This window comes from Peromyscus leucopus, chromosome 10, assembly GCF_004664715.2.
Source record: "Peromyscus leucopus breed LL Stock chromosome 10, UCI_PerLeu_2.1, whole genome shotgun sequence".
Classification (NCBI taxonomy): domain Eukaryota; kingdom Metazoa; phylum Chordata; class Mammalia; order Rodentia; family Cricetidae; genus Peromyscus; species Peromyscus leucopus.
Window position 1 is genome coordinate 61,367,656 of NC_051071.1, and position 14,919 is coordinate 61,382,574.

General features: G+C 42.6%; 1 protein-coding gene across 1 annotated transcript in view; it reads right to left on the bottom strand.

Annotated features, from left to right (window-relative positions):
* The window catches only part of Scfd2 (sec1 family domain containing 2), a 319,505-nt gene that overhangs the window by 279,996 nt on the left and 24,590 nt on the right, over positions 1-14,919 (bottom strand). The window contains exon 3 of the mRNA XM_028859298.2: positions 11,164-11,291. Coding sequence (XP_028715131.1) covers positions 11,164-11,291 — 128 coding nt within the window. The remainder of the gene's footprint in view (positions 1-11,163; positions 11,292-14,919) is intronic.

A 14,919-nucleotide genomic window follows, 5' to 3' on the forward strand; every position in this document is an offset into this window, starting at 1 on the left:
CCCAGACTGGTTTGAAATGTATTATATAGGCCAGGTTAGCCTCAGAATCATGGCAATCCAGTCTCCAAACTGACCTGTCTTATAAGAAAAAAAAAATGTTTGAGTCAGGGTCTCATATTGCCCAGGCTATGTGAACTTCTGATCCTCCTGCCTCTGCCCACTGAGGGCTGAGATTACAAGCATGTACCACCAGGCCAAATTTTATCCAGTGCTGAACTGAACCTAGGGTTTGGGGCTCACTAGGCAAGACTCTGCTACAACCCCAGACCTCATTAGATTCCTCAAGGAAAGTCTCCATTTAGAAAGGAAGTGATGGTAATTACTATCAGGAAAGTCTCCAAAACTATAAAACTCATTAGTAGAGATGAATACATAGTCTAATTCAGAATACTTCACTTCTGCAATGGCAGTGTGGAAACCTTTTAAGTCTCTAGAATGAAAGCCAAAAGTTAAAGTTTTCAAAATTAACTGCAGCTATAGTAAGTTAAAAGAATATAAAAACAATACGTTGATTGTAAACACAAAAATATACATTTGGGGAATAGGGTTAAAAAAAAAAAGCCTAGGCATTTGTTTGTGATCAAAGTTGTTGTGAGCTTAAAATAGTCTATTACAACAATATGTCTTCTGCAAGCTCAGGATGAGCACAGAACAGAAAACTGCAGCAGATGCCCAAACAGGAAAAAGACAGGAATTAGAGCTTCACACTGCAGAACAAACACCACAGCCCAAAGGTAAACACAGCAAGGGTAACAAATAAACAAACAGAAAACACCCAACCAGCGGAATGAGTCTTGACAAGAGAGAACCGAAACAGAAAGAGTTGAAGTGGCCATCCAAAAGACACGAAATGGCTGAATGGGTGGAAAACAAGATCTAAGTGTACCTACTAAGGTGCCTACAGGGGACACCTTTTAGCTTAAAAGACACACAGGACTGAAAGTAATGGATGAATAAAAATAGCTCATACACACATCGGACAACAGAAAACAAACAATGGTCTACACTTTATAAGACCAAACAGTATTCAAGCCAAGACTGCTGCAAGAAGTGGACATACATAGTGTAAATACATCAAGGAGTTGAGGGATAGGTCAGTGGTTGAGGGCATTCATTGTTCTTGGAGAGGGCTTGGGTTTGGTTCCCAGCATCCACAGGAGGCTCACAGGGGATCCATCTTCTGAAATCCCTGGGTACCAGGCACATGCAGTGGTGCACAAACATGCAGGCAAAACACTCACACACATCAAATAAATCAATCTTTAATATTTAGGTATGAACCTATGTCAAAGCATTAAGTGGGTAAAGCAAATGCCAATAAATCTAAAAAGAGAGTTAGGCTCTAGTTCAATCATAGGAGACTTCAATGCCCTACTTAGTCCAGTTAGACCTAACAGACATGCCTGAGACCATCCATCCAGGAGTAGTGAAATATGTGTGCTTCTCTAGGACTCAAGAAACACTCTAGGAAGGAAAATTCTCTAAGGGAGACAGGATATTAATTACAAAACAAGTCTTAACGAGTTCAAGATTGAAATAGTTTGGTATATGCTCTCTGACCACAACAGTACAAAGTTAGAATCAACACCAGAGGAATTTAGAATGTTCACAAACATGCAGAATGAAACAACACACTCCTCCTGAGAAACCGATAGATAATAAATCCAAAAGGGAAATTTAGAAGTGATTTGAGACAAAAAAAGAAAGAAAGAAAGAAAGAGAGAGAGAGAGACAGAGACAGAGAGAGAAGGAAACAGGGCTGGAGAGATGGCTCAGAAGTTAAGAGCACTGACTGTTCTTGCAGAGGACCAGAGTTCAGTTCACAACCTCCTTAACTCTAGCTCCAGGAAGGTGTGATGTATCTGGTCTGACCTACACTGGGCATCTGCATTTATGTTCACGATCTCTGTCTCTGTGTGTCTGTGTCTGTCTGTCTGTCTGTCTCTCTCTCTCTCTCTCTCTCTCTCTCTCTCTCTCTCTCTCTCTCTCTCTCTCTCACACACACACACACACAAACACACACACTATAGTAGTTTAGTCTGTAAAAAATATCACCTATAGGCTCTAACGTTTAACACTTGGTACTTAGCTGGTAGTGTAGTCTGGGAAGGTCTACAAGGTGTGGCCTTGCTAAAGGAAGTAAAGCATGGTAGGGGGGTGAAGTTTCAAAGCCTGGTACCATTGCCAGTGTGTATCCCTCTCTGTCTCTGTCTATTTCTGTCTCTGTCTGTCTCTTTGTCTCTCTGTCTCCCTCCGTAATACATAAACAATACAAATTTTAAAAATTCCGTAGAAAAAATACACACAACCAATCAAAATCTATGAGGACAACATTCTAAATGGTAAATTTATGCCAATAAAAACTGACAGATCCCAAATAGTCTAACATTGAATTCAAGGAACTAAAAAAAGAACAAACCTTAAGTTAGCATAAGGAAGAAAATAATGCAGATCGGAACAAAAGTAAGTCCAATAAGAAACAGAAAACCCACAAAAAAAAAAAAAAAGAGTAAAATCAGAGTTGGTTTCTCATAAACAGAAGCAATCAATCAGCAAGAGAGATGGAGAAAGAGCACCATGCACTCTTCGAGGCACACAAACCTGGTTCAGGAGGGGGTGCCCAGCTGGAAACCACACAAAGTTGGGCCTAGATGAATAGCAATGCCAAGGGGCTGTATCTAGCAGGAGGCGTGTTCTGAACTCAAGACCCAACGACCATTGGGTGAGTAGTTCATCATCTTTTATCCCGTGACTCCCACCTGCCCCCGATGATCAGAAAGCAGTAATCTGCTCTTGGTATGACCCAGGGGAGCTGGCTGCCTCACTCACTGGTCTGCTGTGCTCAGCTTTCTGATAGGATTTTGATTCTCATGCGTCTGTGTGATGTTGGTTTAATTTGGTAAGTTCCCAGGTGGTAATGATTTACTTGTGTAAATAACTCTTTTGTCAGTCTATGGCTCATTGTTTGTGCTGAACACACAATAACTGTTTACTTACACAAACACATTCAGTCATTCAAAACACAGCCTGAAAGCTGAAATTTTATATGATATGGAATAATTTAGAATATCTGCAGCCTGACCTCCTACCCTACAAGAACCTAATAGATAAGAAATACACATAATAACTGAAACAAGGTCTAGCTGTGTACTCCATGCTGGCTTAGAACTCTCTACTTAGCCAAGACTATCCTCTAACTCTTCGTTTGTTTGTTTTTTGTTTGTTTTTTGAGACAGGGTTTCTCTGTGTAGCATTTGGTGCCTGTCCTGGATCTTGCTCTGTAGACCAAGTTGGGCTCAAACTCAAAGAGTTTCACCTACCTCTGTCTCCCAAGTGCTGGGATTACAGGTGTGCACCATCACCACCCAGCTGATCCTCCAACTCTTGTTCCTCCTGCCTCAGCTTATAATCTCTAGAAAGAATTCCATGAGTTTTCTTATTTTAAATGTAAATGTTTTACTTTTTGAGCATTTCATGCATGAGTACTCTATTAATATCATTTCCACGCCAACTTCTCCTGTTCATACACACAACCTCTCCAATTCAAGACCTCTACTTCTTTAATTACCATTGTTACATGTTCTCTCTCTCTCTATCTATCTATCTATCTGTTATACATATGCTCATGCATTTGAGGGCTCATGCATTTAAGGCTGACCACTTTCAGATTGGATGACCAGACAGGACTGTCTCCTTTTTGACATCTAACAGTGACTCCACTGGGAATTGGGCCAACTTTAAATCCCACAGATTATGACAATCATTTCAATAATGATTCTCAAAGATGTCCTAAAAACCCATGTTCCTGACACACTTTCAGGAGCTCAACTAGGTTGATAAGATGGAAGTTCTGTTACTGTGCTGGTTCTGTACTTTTGACATAAAAACAATGGTAGTAGAAAGTGTTGGGCCTTAACACCAACATCAAGACAGTGGCACCAAATCATACAAGTAGTCAGCTCCACTTCGGAATGGTCATGATGCAGTGCTGCGCATCTGACCACACTGCAGCCTTGGGAACCAATCACAGAGTAGGCGTTGAGGTGGTAGAATGGTAATGTTCTGGTGCGCCTCTGCAGAGTCAGGGCACCAGGGAGAAATTGAACTCTCTAAAGTGAATGTGAGGACAAGTGAGGAGTCTAGAGAAGAGAAAGAGGGAAACTAGAAAGCACAGAGAAGGCTGGGAGATGGCCCAGGGAGCAAAGCATTTGCAGTGCAAGAGTGAAGATCTGAGCTCAAGTCCCCAGGGCCCTGAGAAACCTAGCCCAGCACTGTGCTCCATAGCCCCAGTGCACTAGAGTGTAGGGAATGTGTGGTCTTGTTTTGGAAAGTGAAGTGGAAATAGGATGAGAGGCTAAGACTCCAAGGTCCATAAACCACACTAACTGAACTCCATCTGCAAGGCATAACCACAGGTGACAGGTCTATACAGTAGCAACCTGGAAGGAAAGAATAGAGGAAAGAGGAAACTGTCAGAAAAGCAGGATGACGTGAAGACAAGAGGGGGGCATTCTGAGGAAGAAGACATGACAGATGCCCCCAGAGACATCAGAAAGGAAGTCCGTAAATGTGAGCAGTCACACATCACACTAAAGCAGGAACACTGACAGGTCCTTTCCATCGTGCCCACGCTTGGTGGCAACCCATTTGCTGAACCAAGCTCGACACCACCTATTGTGTGCCAGTTCTTCAAATGGCCAGGAAGACAGACACAGACACTGTCTGGGGAGGTTTCAGATGAATGTACATTACACCGTGGCAGGTGCTAAGAAAAAAGTGGTGGCTCCTTAGAACCAGAGTTACCGAGGAAGGGGTGGAAGGTGAGGAAGACAGAAATTCATCACCAACTCTCCAAAGAAAGCAACACCATGTTAGGTCAAGAAAAACAACACAGGTTTGACAACGAAACACAAAGATGGGAGCTCGTGTACACACATGCTTGGGACTGTATGCTGGAAAGTGGGTAATTATATTAGTCAAGGTTGTGGCCGGAAAATGATGGTACACACAACCGGAAGAATGCCTAACTCTTAAAGAAGGGGCTTTCCACTGGTGTGTAAGCTAAGAACCCTGCAGGGTTAGTAAGAAACCCAAGGGGAAGGAGCACAGGCAACTGCAGCCTGTCAAGAAGGAAGGCAGGCAATAACCCTAACTGTGTGTGTCCTCAACTCACTCACTACCATGCGAAGGCTCTTATTGAGGAGCAGAGGGTAAAGGGTAAAGGTGCACCCCAGGGCCTGAAGGCAGAGAGCTGTTCGGAAGTCTCATGCCCTAGGTCCGGGCAGCTTCTCGAGGCCATGTGGACCCCTTGGAGGGCTTTGAGCAGGGGCATGACACAATCATGGCTGCACTTGAAGCAGTGTAGACACCCTCTGGACTCCTCTCTCTAGAAGGGGGCTTGAGAAGGAAGTCACACAGACCCAGGCTTGTATCTTCACTTAATTTGTACGGGACAGTGTCCCGGCCCAGCCAGTAGACCAATGGTTCTCACCCTATGGGTCGCAACCCCCTTTCCCACAGGGGTTGCATGTCAGATATTTACATTATGATTCATAACTGTAGCAAAATGATAGTTATGAAGTAGCAATGAAAATAACTTTATAGTTGGGGGTCACCACAGCACGGGGAAGTGTATTCAAGGGTCCCAGCATTAGGGAGGCTGAGAAGCAATGCAGTAGACAGAAAGCATATCAAGCTATTTGAACACAGAAATTGAACGCATACAGTTGTTAACTGGCCAAGTAAAAGAATAAAAGGAACCTAAGGGCATCATGGGAAGATGCAGTTGCCAACACCTTGGTGGAGAAAACAAAACTAAAGAGACCTATGGGTTGAATTTAGAGCCCTGAGAATGGAGCCTTCCTCAGCTGGCTGGTCCCTCTCAGGAGTGGAAAGCATAAAGCTGCTTCTCTAGGTGTTGGATGAACTGCAACTGTGGCCCCGGGGAGCATCAGCCGGGTGGTGGTGGTACTTCCAGGACGCAAGCACACAAGAAGGAGCAAATACTTTCCTTATCCTCCAACCCCAGTCTCCCTCAGTACTCCTTATCGGCACAGCCTGTCAGGGAGCCAGACGAAAGAAAAGTGTGCTCTGCTGAGTCCCAGCACCCACAGCATGAAACAGAAGTGGAGCCCTATTAGGAGAGACAATAGCATAACAGCATAGGAGTCCTGCAAAAGAAACTCAACTTTCCTAGGTCTCAGTTTTCGTGATCTGTGAAATGGGTATGAAAACAGATGGCAAACTCACATGATTATTAAGAGCACTGAATAACCAAACTATGAAAAAATTTAATAGCTAGTCAGTAAAAGCAAATTTTCTTGCCCTTTCCAAAAATTAGTAACAAGTAAAACATAAAGACAATGTGAGAGCTAATCAGTATATGTGGCTCAGGACATGCCTAGATTTTCCCATATTTTGTAAATTACTCTTATTACATGGTGTATTGGTCTTGACTAGTGTTTAATCTCTCCTTTTGCAGCCTTTGCCAATCCCCCTCTTTTTCCCTTTTGGCTTTGCTCTCCCTTTCTCCTGCTCTTTCTTTATCTCCTTCACACACACACACACACACACACACACACACACTCACTCACACCCTCTCTCTGTGTCTCTCTGTCTCTCTCTCTGTCTCTCTGTCTCCTCTTTGTCACAAAATTCTTCCTAATTAAAAAAGCATCATAAATGCGACAAAAACACAGCTGGTACCCAGCCCAAACACGGTGAGCTCAAGGACCAAACCCAGGAAGCAGAGTCCTCTCATGCTGCTCAGAGGTTTCATTCTCAAACTCCAGCGAACAGACCTTTGCCCCAGTTTTATGGATAAACTGAAACTGGGCTAATAAACCACACAAGTGTGACCCCTCTCAGATATAACTGACTTTGTGTTCTTCACAATCTGGAGAAACTACAGTTACAGAAAACACAGTGTCCCGTAAAGCAGACAAGGATGCTGCAAAGGATAAGAACTGAGGAAACTGTCCGCACAGTTAGTGGTCTGGGGAAAACTTCAGTGCAAAGGTATCAGTATCCAGTCTGCACTTGACTAAGAAACACTGAAATACGCCTGCCCGTCTGCTTCCATGCTCCTGGCCCTGATGATCATAGACTCACGCTCTGAAACTGTAAGCAAGCCCCCGACGAAATGCTTTCTTGTATTTAAAACAAAGCACTGAGATAATAGAGGTCTCAAGCATAGAGCACTCTTTCAAGACATGCAGCTAAAGGAAAGGACAATAATGTTTCACTTCAGCTCTAGCGGGGCATTCCTGCCACAACAGAGACTGTCCCTTCTGCAGGGAGCAAAGGTCAAGCTTCGAAGACCCTCAGCACAATGGAACTCCAGAGAGGGTGTGCTGGGAACAGAGCAGAACCTGAGTGGGGAATTTCTATTCCTGTCTTCTCTGCTTGGCTTTTGGGGGTGGAAACAAATGCATTTCTTGGGGTCTATTTGTTTCTTGACTTTCAGAATACATTTTTCTTTTTATGAAAGTCAGTGGGAAAAATACAATTCCTGTTCCAGTGTTTTAAAAATCACTTTCTGGAACATATCTACTTAACTGACAATTTAATAACAAACTCTCAGTAAGATGACAGATGTTTAGATATACAATGATAAAACGAAGTTTTGTCTTTGTTTTAGCAATTACTTTTATCATTTAAGAGAACCAAGTTTATTTCTATTGGTGCTCATAATGCTGAGGGGTTTTATAGTGAAGATCTGAGGTTTCCAGCAGGAAAAACCCTCTCATAAATTTAAACACAAGCGGATCCTCAGTCTAGAATCAAAATCTGTTTAATGTCTCAAAAACCCCAGAAGCCTCAGTTACAGGCAGACAATTCATACTTTAGGGAAACTCACAGCAGAGGGCTGGAGAGTCCTAGGAGTTCAGTGTACATTTTGAAGTCCTGACTGCTTTCCCCAGCCCAGGCATTTGAGACACCAGAATGTGACTGTTTCATGACAAGCTGGATGATAGGCAGCGTTCAGATACTGATGTCTTGGTGTATTTAAAACTCCCAATTCTTTTTCTTACTTCTCGTGGCTACGGATCTGTCCATGGGAACGAGACCCACAAGAAATTACGGCTAGTGACACACAGCAGAAGTGGGTAGCCACGCTGTTATCTTTAACTAACTGGAGTTGGCACGGGGATAGAGCATGAGCTGACTCTGCTAACAATCGACCCTTTCTTTCCTCCCCTCAACCCCCACCTCCCTTGTCTGGAGTTTAGGGATAAAGAAACCCATTTTATCTTTTTGGATAGGGGGAGTTGATAGGAAAAAATCAAACATTTAAATTTGAATTCTTCATGGAGTTACTCATGGGTTTTGTTTTTTTTAATTTCTGGCTTTGGATATTTTTCAAAAATAGAGCTCTTTAGAAAAGTAAAGTTTATTGATTTTTAAAGAGTCCAGTGTTGAGCTATAAAAATTGATTTATGCTCTGTGATATCATCATAAGGTTTATCTTAACACAGTATAAGTCGTCATCCAGATCGTCTGTGCACTCTGGCTCTTCTTAGTTCACAATATGAATTAGTACTGTGTCACTGTACTTATGAGTAAGGAACTCCAAACTACACACACTTGATAGTATCACACAAGGGTTGCAGAAAGAAAATCGAGGCAAGGAGCCCAGCATGGTGGTGTGTCCCAGCACTGGGGAAGCTAAGGAAGGAGGATTCTGTCCAGAGCCAGCCACTTGGGGGGCTAGGGAGGGAAGGTAAGAGATCCCTGGACAACCTGACTTTGTAAATAATGTGGGAAGTTATGAAGCATACCCAACGATGTCAACCTCACGTCTTCATATGCATCATACCTATAAATACATGTGCTCATGTACAGTCAAACATGCATGCACATACATATACACATACCACACAATACATACGTTAAAAAGAGAGAGGATAAAAGAAAGTGGGGAGAAGAGACAAGATAGAAAAGAAGGAAGGCAAGGGCTGGAATTAATAGTCAAACACCAGAATGGTTTCAAAGTAGCAACTTCTACTCAAAACGGGTTCTGCATTGTCTACAGAGAGTTAGCGCATCCTATGAATAAGTGCATCTTCTCTGACATCAGATGTCCACATCCGAAGTCCAGCCCTAGTCCTCAGAGACGGGGCAACTGGAGGCGAATGTTTTGGTTCCTGTGTGAAAAACAATGGTTACACAAAACAACTCGTTGCTAACATCTACAAGAACTATAACGATTCAATAAGATGGCCCACTAAGGAGAAGACCAGACATCTTTTAGGTGCTCAGTAAACATCAGCTGGGCTCACTTTCCATGTCATCCTTACATTCCTAGAAGCTGTTATCTACAGCCACCAAACACACTGTAAGTTAGGATTGTATTCTCATGCTGTGGTATCTAATTCATTTCCTCCTAGCTTCATTTACATTCTACTTTCAAAATTTGTTCTATTTCATCTTGATATTTGATATTTGTACCCATAGTAAATCAAGAACTTAGACAATGAACTTCTGCTTCTGCATTGTGTTAGTTTCTTATTCACTACAACTAAATGCCTGACAGAAACAACTTAAAGAAGGGATCGTTTCAGCTCACAGTTTCAGGGTGCAGTCCACCATGAATCTGCAGTCAGGAAGCAGAAGGCAATGAAGGCCCCAGCCTGCATTCTCCTTTCTATCCAGTCTAGGGCCCCAGCCCCAGGGATGGAATTACCCACACTAGGACCGGTCATCCCACCTCAACTGACTTAACCTAGCGATTCCCTCACAGACATGCCAGAGGCTATTTCCATGGTGACTCTGGATCCCGTCAAGCTGACACTCAGACCAACTCTCATTCCTATCCATTAGGACATACTAATACTAGTTACCAGAGAGCACATTACAAGAGAGAAAGAAACTTTATCATTAAAAGAGGAATACATTTTCACATCTCTAGAAGTAAATTCTACCTATTAGCCAGATTTAATATCCACATTCAAATATTTCTATATTTTAAATCATTATCATATTATTTTTTCAAGATTTATTTATTTATTATGTATATAGTGCTCTGTCTGCATATATTCCTACATGCCAGAAGAGGGCACCAGATCTCATTACAGATGGTTGTGAGCCACCATGTGGTTGCTGGGTATTGAACTCAGGACCTCTGGAAGAGCTGCTGGTGCACTTAACCTCTGAGCCATCTCTCCAGTCCTCATCATATTTTAAAAAACAAAAATGTAAAAGCAGGGTAGAGCCTGAGAAATGACTCAGTGGGGTAAGCTGTGCAAGCAGGAGGACCTGAATTCAGATCTCAGCACCCATGGAAAATAAAAATTTTTAAAAAAAACCTGCCATGAGCCAACACACACCTTTATTCCCAGCACTCAGAAGGCAGAGGCAGGTAAGTCTCTGAGTTTGAGACCAGCCTGGTCTACACAGTGAGTTTTAGGACATCCAAGGCTACACAGAGAAACCATATCTCAAAACATACACAAAAAAGAAAGAAAAAAAAAAACAAAACACACAAACCAACTTCGGCATGACCATGTCCCTCTATAACCCCCCGCCGTAGGGACAGAGGAAGAGAGGTTGCTGGCACTTGCTGACCACCAGCCTAGCTCCAGCCTCAGTGGGAGATCTTAGAGCAAGGGAAAAGACAAAGAATGACAGAGCAGAAAGTTAAGTGGGGACAAAAATGAGGGGGAAAAGGAGCACTGTATTTTCCCAGGGAACAAAGCTCAGCCATCACTGAGCGGACAATTAGCAGGGTGATCACTGAGGACAAGGGACAGGACAGCCAGTCTGCCGAGTCAATTGCTAGTCAATCATTGATTCAAAATTGATGAAAGCCCATTCACCCATCATAAGGTGGGGGGAAGAAAAGTAGGTATAAAATAGAATTAGCTAACAGTGGTTCAGAGCAATTTTTACAGTTCTACATCAATTAGGAGAGTGAAAGAATTAGTCCATATATTCAAAGACTCTCCTGGAGTTTTCAAGTTAAAACTTAGAAAAGTAGTTACTGCTGAGCCCCAGGAACAGCGTGCACATATTCCTTCTCTTCGTCAATAGTTCACAAAATAAAATAGTCAATGCTTCTATCTAAATTCCATTTTGGCTAGATTGGCCACAGTTCAGGAGAAGGTTAGGGAAGTTTCCTCAGAGCCTGCCATGGCTCCCCTAGAAGGGCACAGAGAGGCTTACCCATACTCATCTTGATGGGCAGGTTTTCTCTGCTGGCTGCTTCCACTAGATGTCTCCGAACTTCCATCACGGCCTCCTTGTGTTTGGTGTTCAGTAATGCTTCCCACAGGGCCTTGGCTGAGACGTCACTACAGAGGAAGCACAAGCCAGCTTAGAACACATTCCTGTTGGGAACTGGGAAGGGCTGGAAGAAAAGGGAAATGCCATCATTTCCTTACAAGCCCTGATACAGGCATTCCCACTGGTAAGGATTAACTCGATACAGAATAGCTCATTCATATAATGGGCAGAATATTGAGGAATTAAGGGGACAACAAAACCAAGACATAAGGGAGAAGAAAGGCTACAGTGTTCCATGAAAATACAAGAAAATTACATGTTAGATATTTTTTTGAGATTTTTTAATTGAAAGTAGTTCACAGTGCAATTCATTGGTAAAGAAACATGAATGTCATATAAGCCAAAATTAAATGTAAGGCTAAAAACAGATTATCAATAGTTACAAGCACTGTGTCAACTTGAGCCTGAGAAGCACAGAGAAATCCTCAATGAGGATTCTTGTACGGCTTCTCAATAGACTTCCTAATCAGCAGACTTGCTACTGAATAAGAATGAGGGCTTGCACTCAGGAGCAGGCCTGAAGTATTCCACTCCAGGCCTTCAGTTGGAAGGATGGCACTTATGGAAGCCTTTACAATTATCTGTTGATAGCAGCCCCAAGCACTGCATTATGCAGGGTCTCATCTGGGTTCACTTCCCAGTAGCTCTCTGTCTCATCCGCCATGCTGTGTCCCCATTATAAATGAGTGCAGTGTTCTTTCCGGAAGACCACTGCCACAAAGACAAGTATACACATTTGTAGTAACGTTTTCAAAACTCCATAGAAAGGAAACAAGGATGACTTCTGTCCTATCTCCACTTAAAGCCCCACTAACTCAGACACTAACCTCTCAATAGAGGAGGTCTTATTATCACCACTTTTCCATAGTGAAGTAACAGCTTTAAACACTCAAAACTATAACTCCTCTGATGGTTATCCTGGCTACAACTTGACAGACTGAGTGATACATAGAAAATCAGTAAAGCACATTTTTCAATATCTGTGAGGATGTTTCCAAAGAGTCAGTGAACTGAGCAGGGAAGACTTGACCTGAATGGAAGGAACATTGACTCTTAAGTGTGGGCATTCTGTCGCTGACGCCACTGCACAAGACTCTATGTTCAGCTTTTGAATGCACACTCACATCAGAGACTTACAAGAAGCTTCCAGGCCTCCATCCTAAGCCTCGGGCTAGACCTTGCCCCTCACTGATCCCCTACCTTGTCTGAGGCATCCAGCTTCTTCAACAGAGCAGCAACCTCTAGCTATCCAGCTGCTCACAGCTATTGTGGGATTCTCAGTCTGCAAGTGTCTAAGCCCTTTTTATAATTATACACTCAGTCTTTGTGCTCCTCTAAAAGACCCTAACAGAACTCTGCATCTATTATCCTTAAGTTTAAATAAAGGAATGGGCAAATTACATGGCATGCCCTATATGTGGCTGGCATACATATAAAATAAACTTTCAATGACTTAAAATCTGGAAACATACATATTTATAATACATAAGTAAAAACTTTACAAAAATGTGATATGAGTCATGATTGATGAATAAATAGATTCTATGCAAATATAATCCTATCTTGGAGGATAGGGGCTGAGAGAATAATTTCTACTATAAATAAGAAACATAAGCTCTAAATGTAGCCAAAGGAAGAAGTTATAACTCAACAAAATAAAATAAATAATGGAGTATTTTCTCTGAATTTGTCAAATATTAATGAACTAGATATTGTGATGTAACTATTGCCTGTATATAATATATATAGTTATTATACTTATTGTATATAGTTTTTCTTATATTAGTTATAACCTTCTTTTATTATTTTTAGACAAAAAAGGGGAAATGTGGTAATATATTGTTTGTAATCTAGGAAATAAAGCTTTCCTGAAGATCAGAGGACAGACCAAGCCACAGAGTTAGCCAATGAGGTCAGGCAGTGGTAGCACACACTTTTAATCCTAGCACTCAGGAGGCAGAGGCAGAGGAGGAGTCTGTCTGGATTTCTGTGAGTTCAAGGCCACACTGGGCTACAGAAGATTAAACCAGTCTAAAAGAGAAACAGAGCCAGGCAGCGGTGGCACACACCTTTAATCCCAGCACTAGGAAGTTTGAGACAGGAAGTGATATGACTGGGCAGAGAAAGGAATATAAGGCGGGAGGAGACAGGAATTCACTCTTTTCAGGCTGAGGAGTTGGTGAGGTAAGAGGTGGTAGCTGTGGCTTGCTCTGCTTCTCTGACCTTTCAGCTTTCACCCTGATATCTGGTTCCGGGTTTTTATTATAAGACCATTTAGGATTCGTGCAACAGGAAACAGAGACTTGGATATTCAGCCTCAGTTCACTGTCTCTTTTTTCAGTCTGGAACCTAGCCCACGGGAAACTGCCACTCACATTCAGATGTTTCTTCCCTCCTACATTAAACTTGCCTGAAACACAGACACATCCCTGGGTATGATTCTAAATCGCAAGTTGAGAATCAAGATTAAGCATCAAAGATTCACTTCTTATCAAGTCAGTCCCCAAATATATCACTTTTAAACTTTAGCATCCCACTCCTGGTCCTCAAATATCCATGAACATTTTATAATGCACAATACATTCAGTTAATCTGTAAAAAGTCTTTCAAATGTCTACAGCTCTAATATTGTTCAAATGCCCCAAGTCCAAAGTTTCCTGAGACTCAAGGCAAAGTAAGATCACACAAAATCAAAAACAAGTTACATATTTCTATTATACAATGGCACATTCCAAAGGGGAAGAATGGAGTTATAGCAAGAAAATAGTAAACCTATGTAAAGCCAAAGCCAGCAGAGAAAACACCATACCCTCCATACATCCTCTGGATCTAACATCTGGGGCTTTCGGTAGTAGTATCCTCTGGACTCCAGTGGACTGGAGCAGCCCCACCCCTCTTGCTTTGCTGCTTATAATAAAGCCCACAACACATATGGCTCCTCTCATGGACTGGCTCCCTTCTATTCCTCGGTGTATGGTTCATAGTCCTGGAACCTCCAACATCCAGGGGTCTCCACAGTAGCTTAGGCTTCCCCATCACAGTTTTATGTAATGGCCTCTTAGGACCTCCTTGCAGGGAATCCTGTCCTATTAGACACTGACTGGCCCCAGCAGCTTTCTATGAGTTTGGGAAAAAGCCGCTATGACCCTGTATGCCTTGCTTGTGTGCCTGAAAACCACCACCATGTGCGGTGATACTGTGCTCCCCAATACATAGTGTACCCTAATAAATTTATCTGGGGTCAGAGAACAGAACAGCCACTAGACAGACATAAAGGCCAGAAAATGGTGGCACTCACACCTTTAATCCTATCACTTGCGAGGCAGAGATCCATGCGGATCTCTGTGAGTTTAAAGCCACATTGGAAACAGCCAGGAATGGTGACTCACGCCTTTAATCCCAGGAAGTGACGGCAGAAAGGTATATAAGGCATGAGGACCAGGAACTAGAGCTGGTTAAGCTTTTAGGCTTTTGAGCAGCAGTTCAGCTGAGATTCATTCTGGATGAGGACTCAGAGGCTTCCAGTCTGAGGAAACAGCATCAGCTGAGGAACTGGAGAGGTGAGGTAGCTGTGGCCTGTTCTGTCTCTCTGATCTTCCAGCGTTCACCCCAGTACCTGGCTCCAGGTTTGCTTTT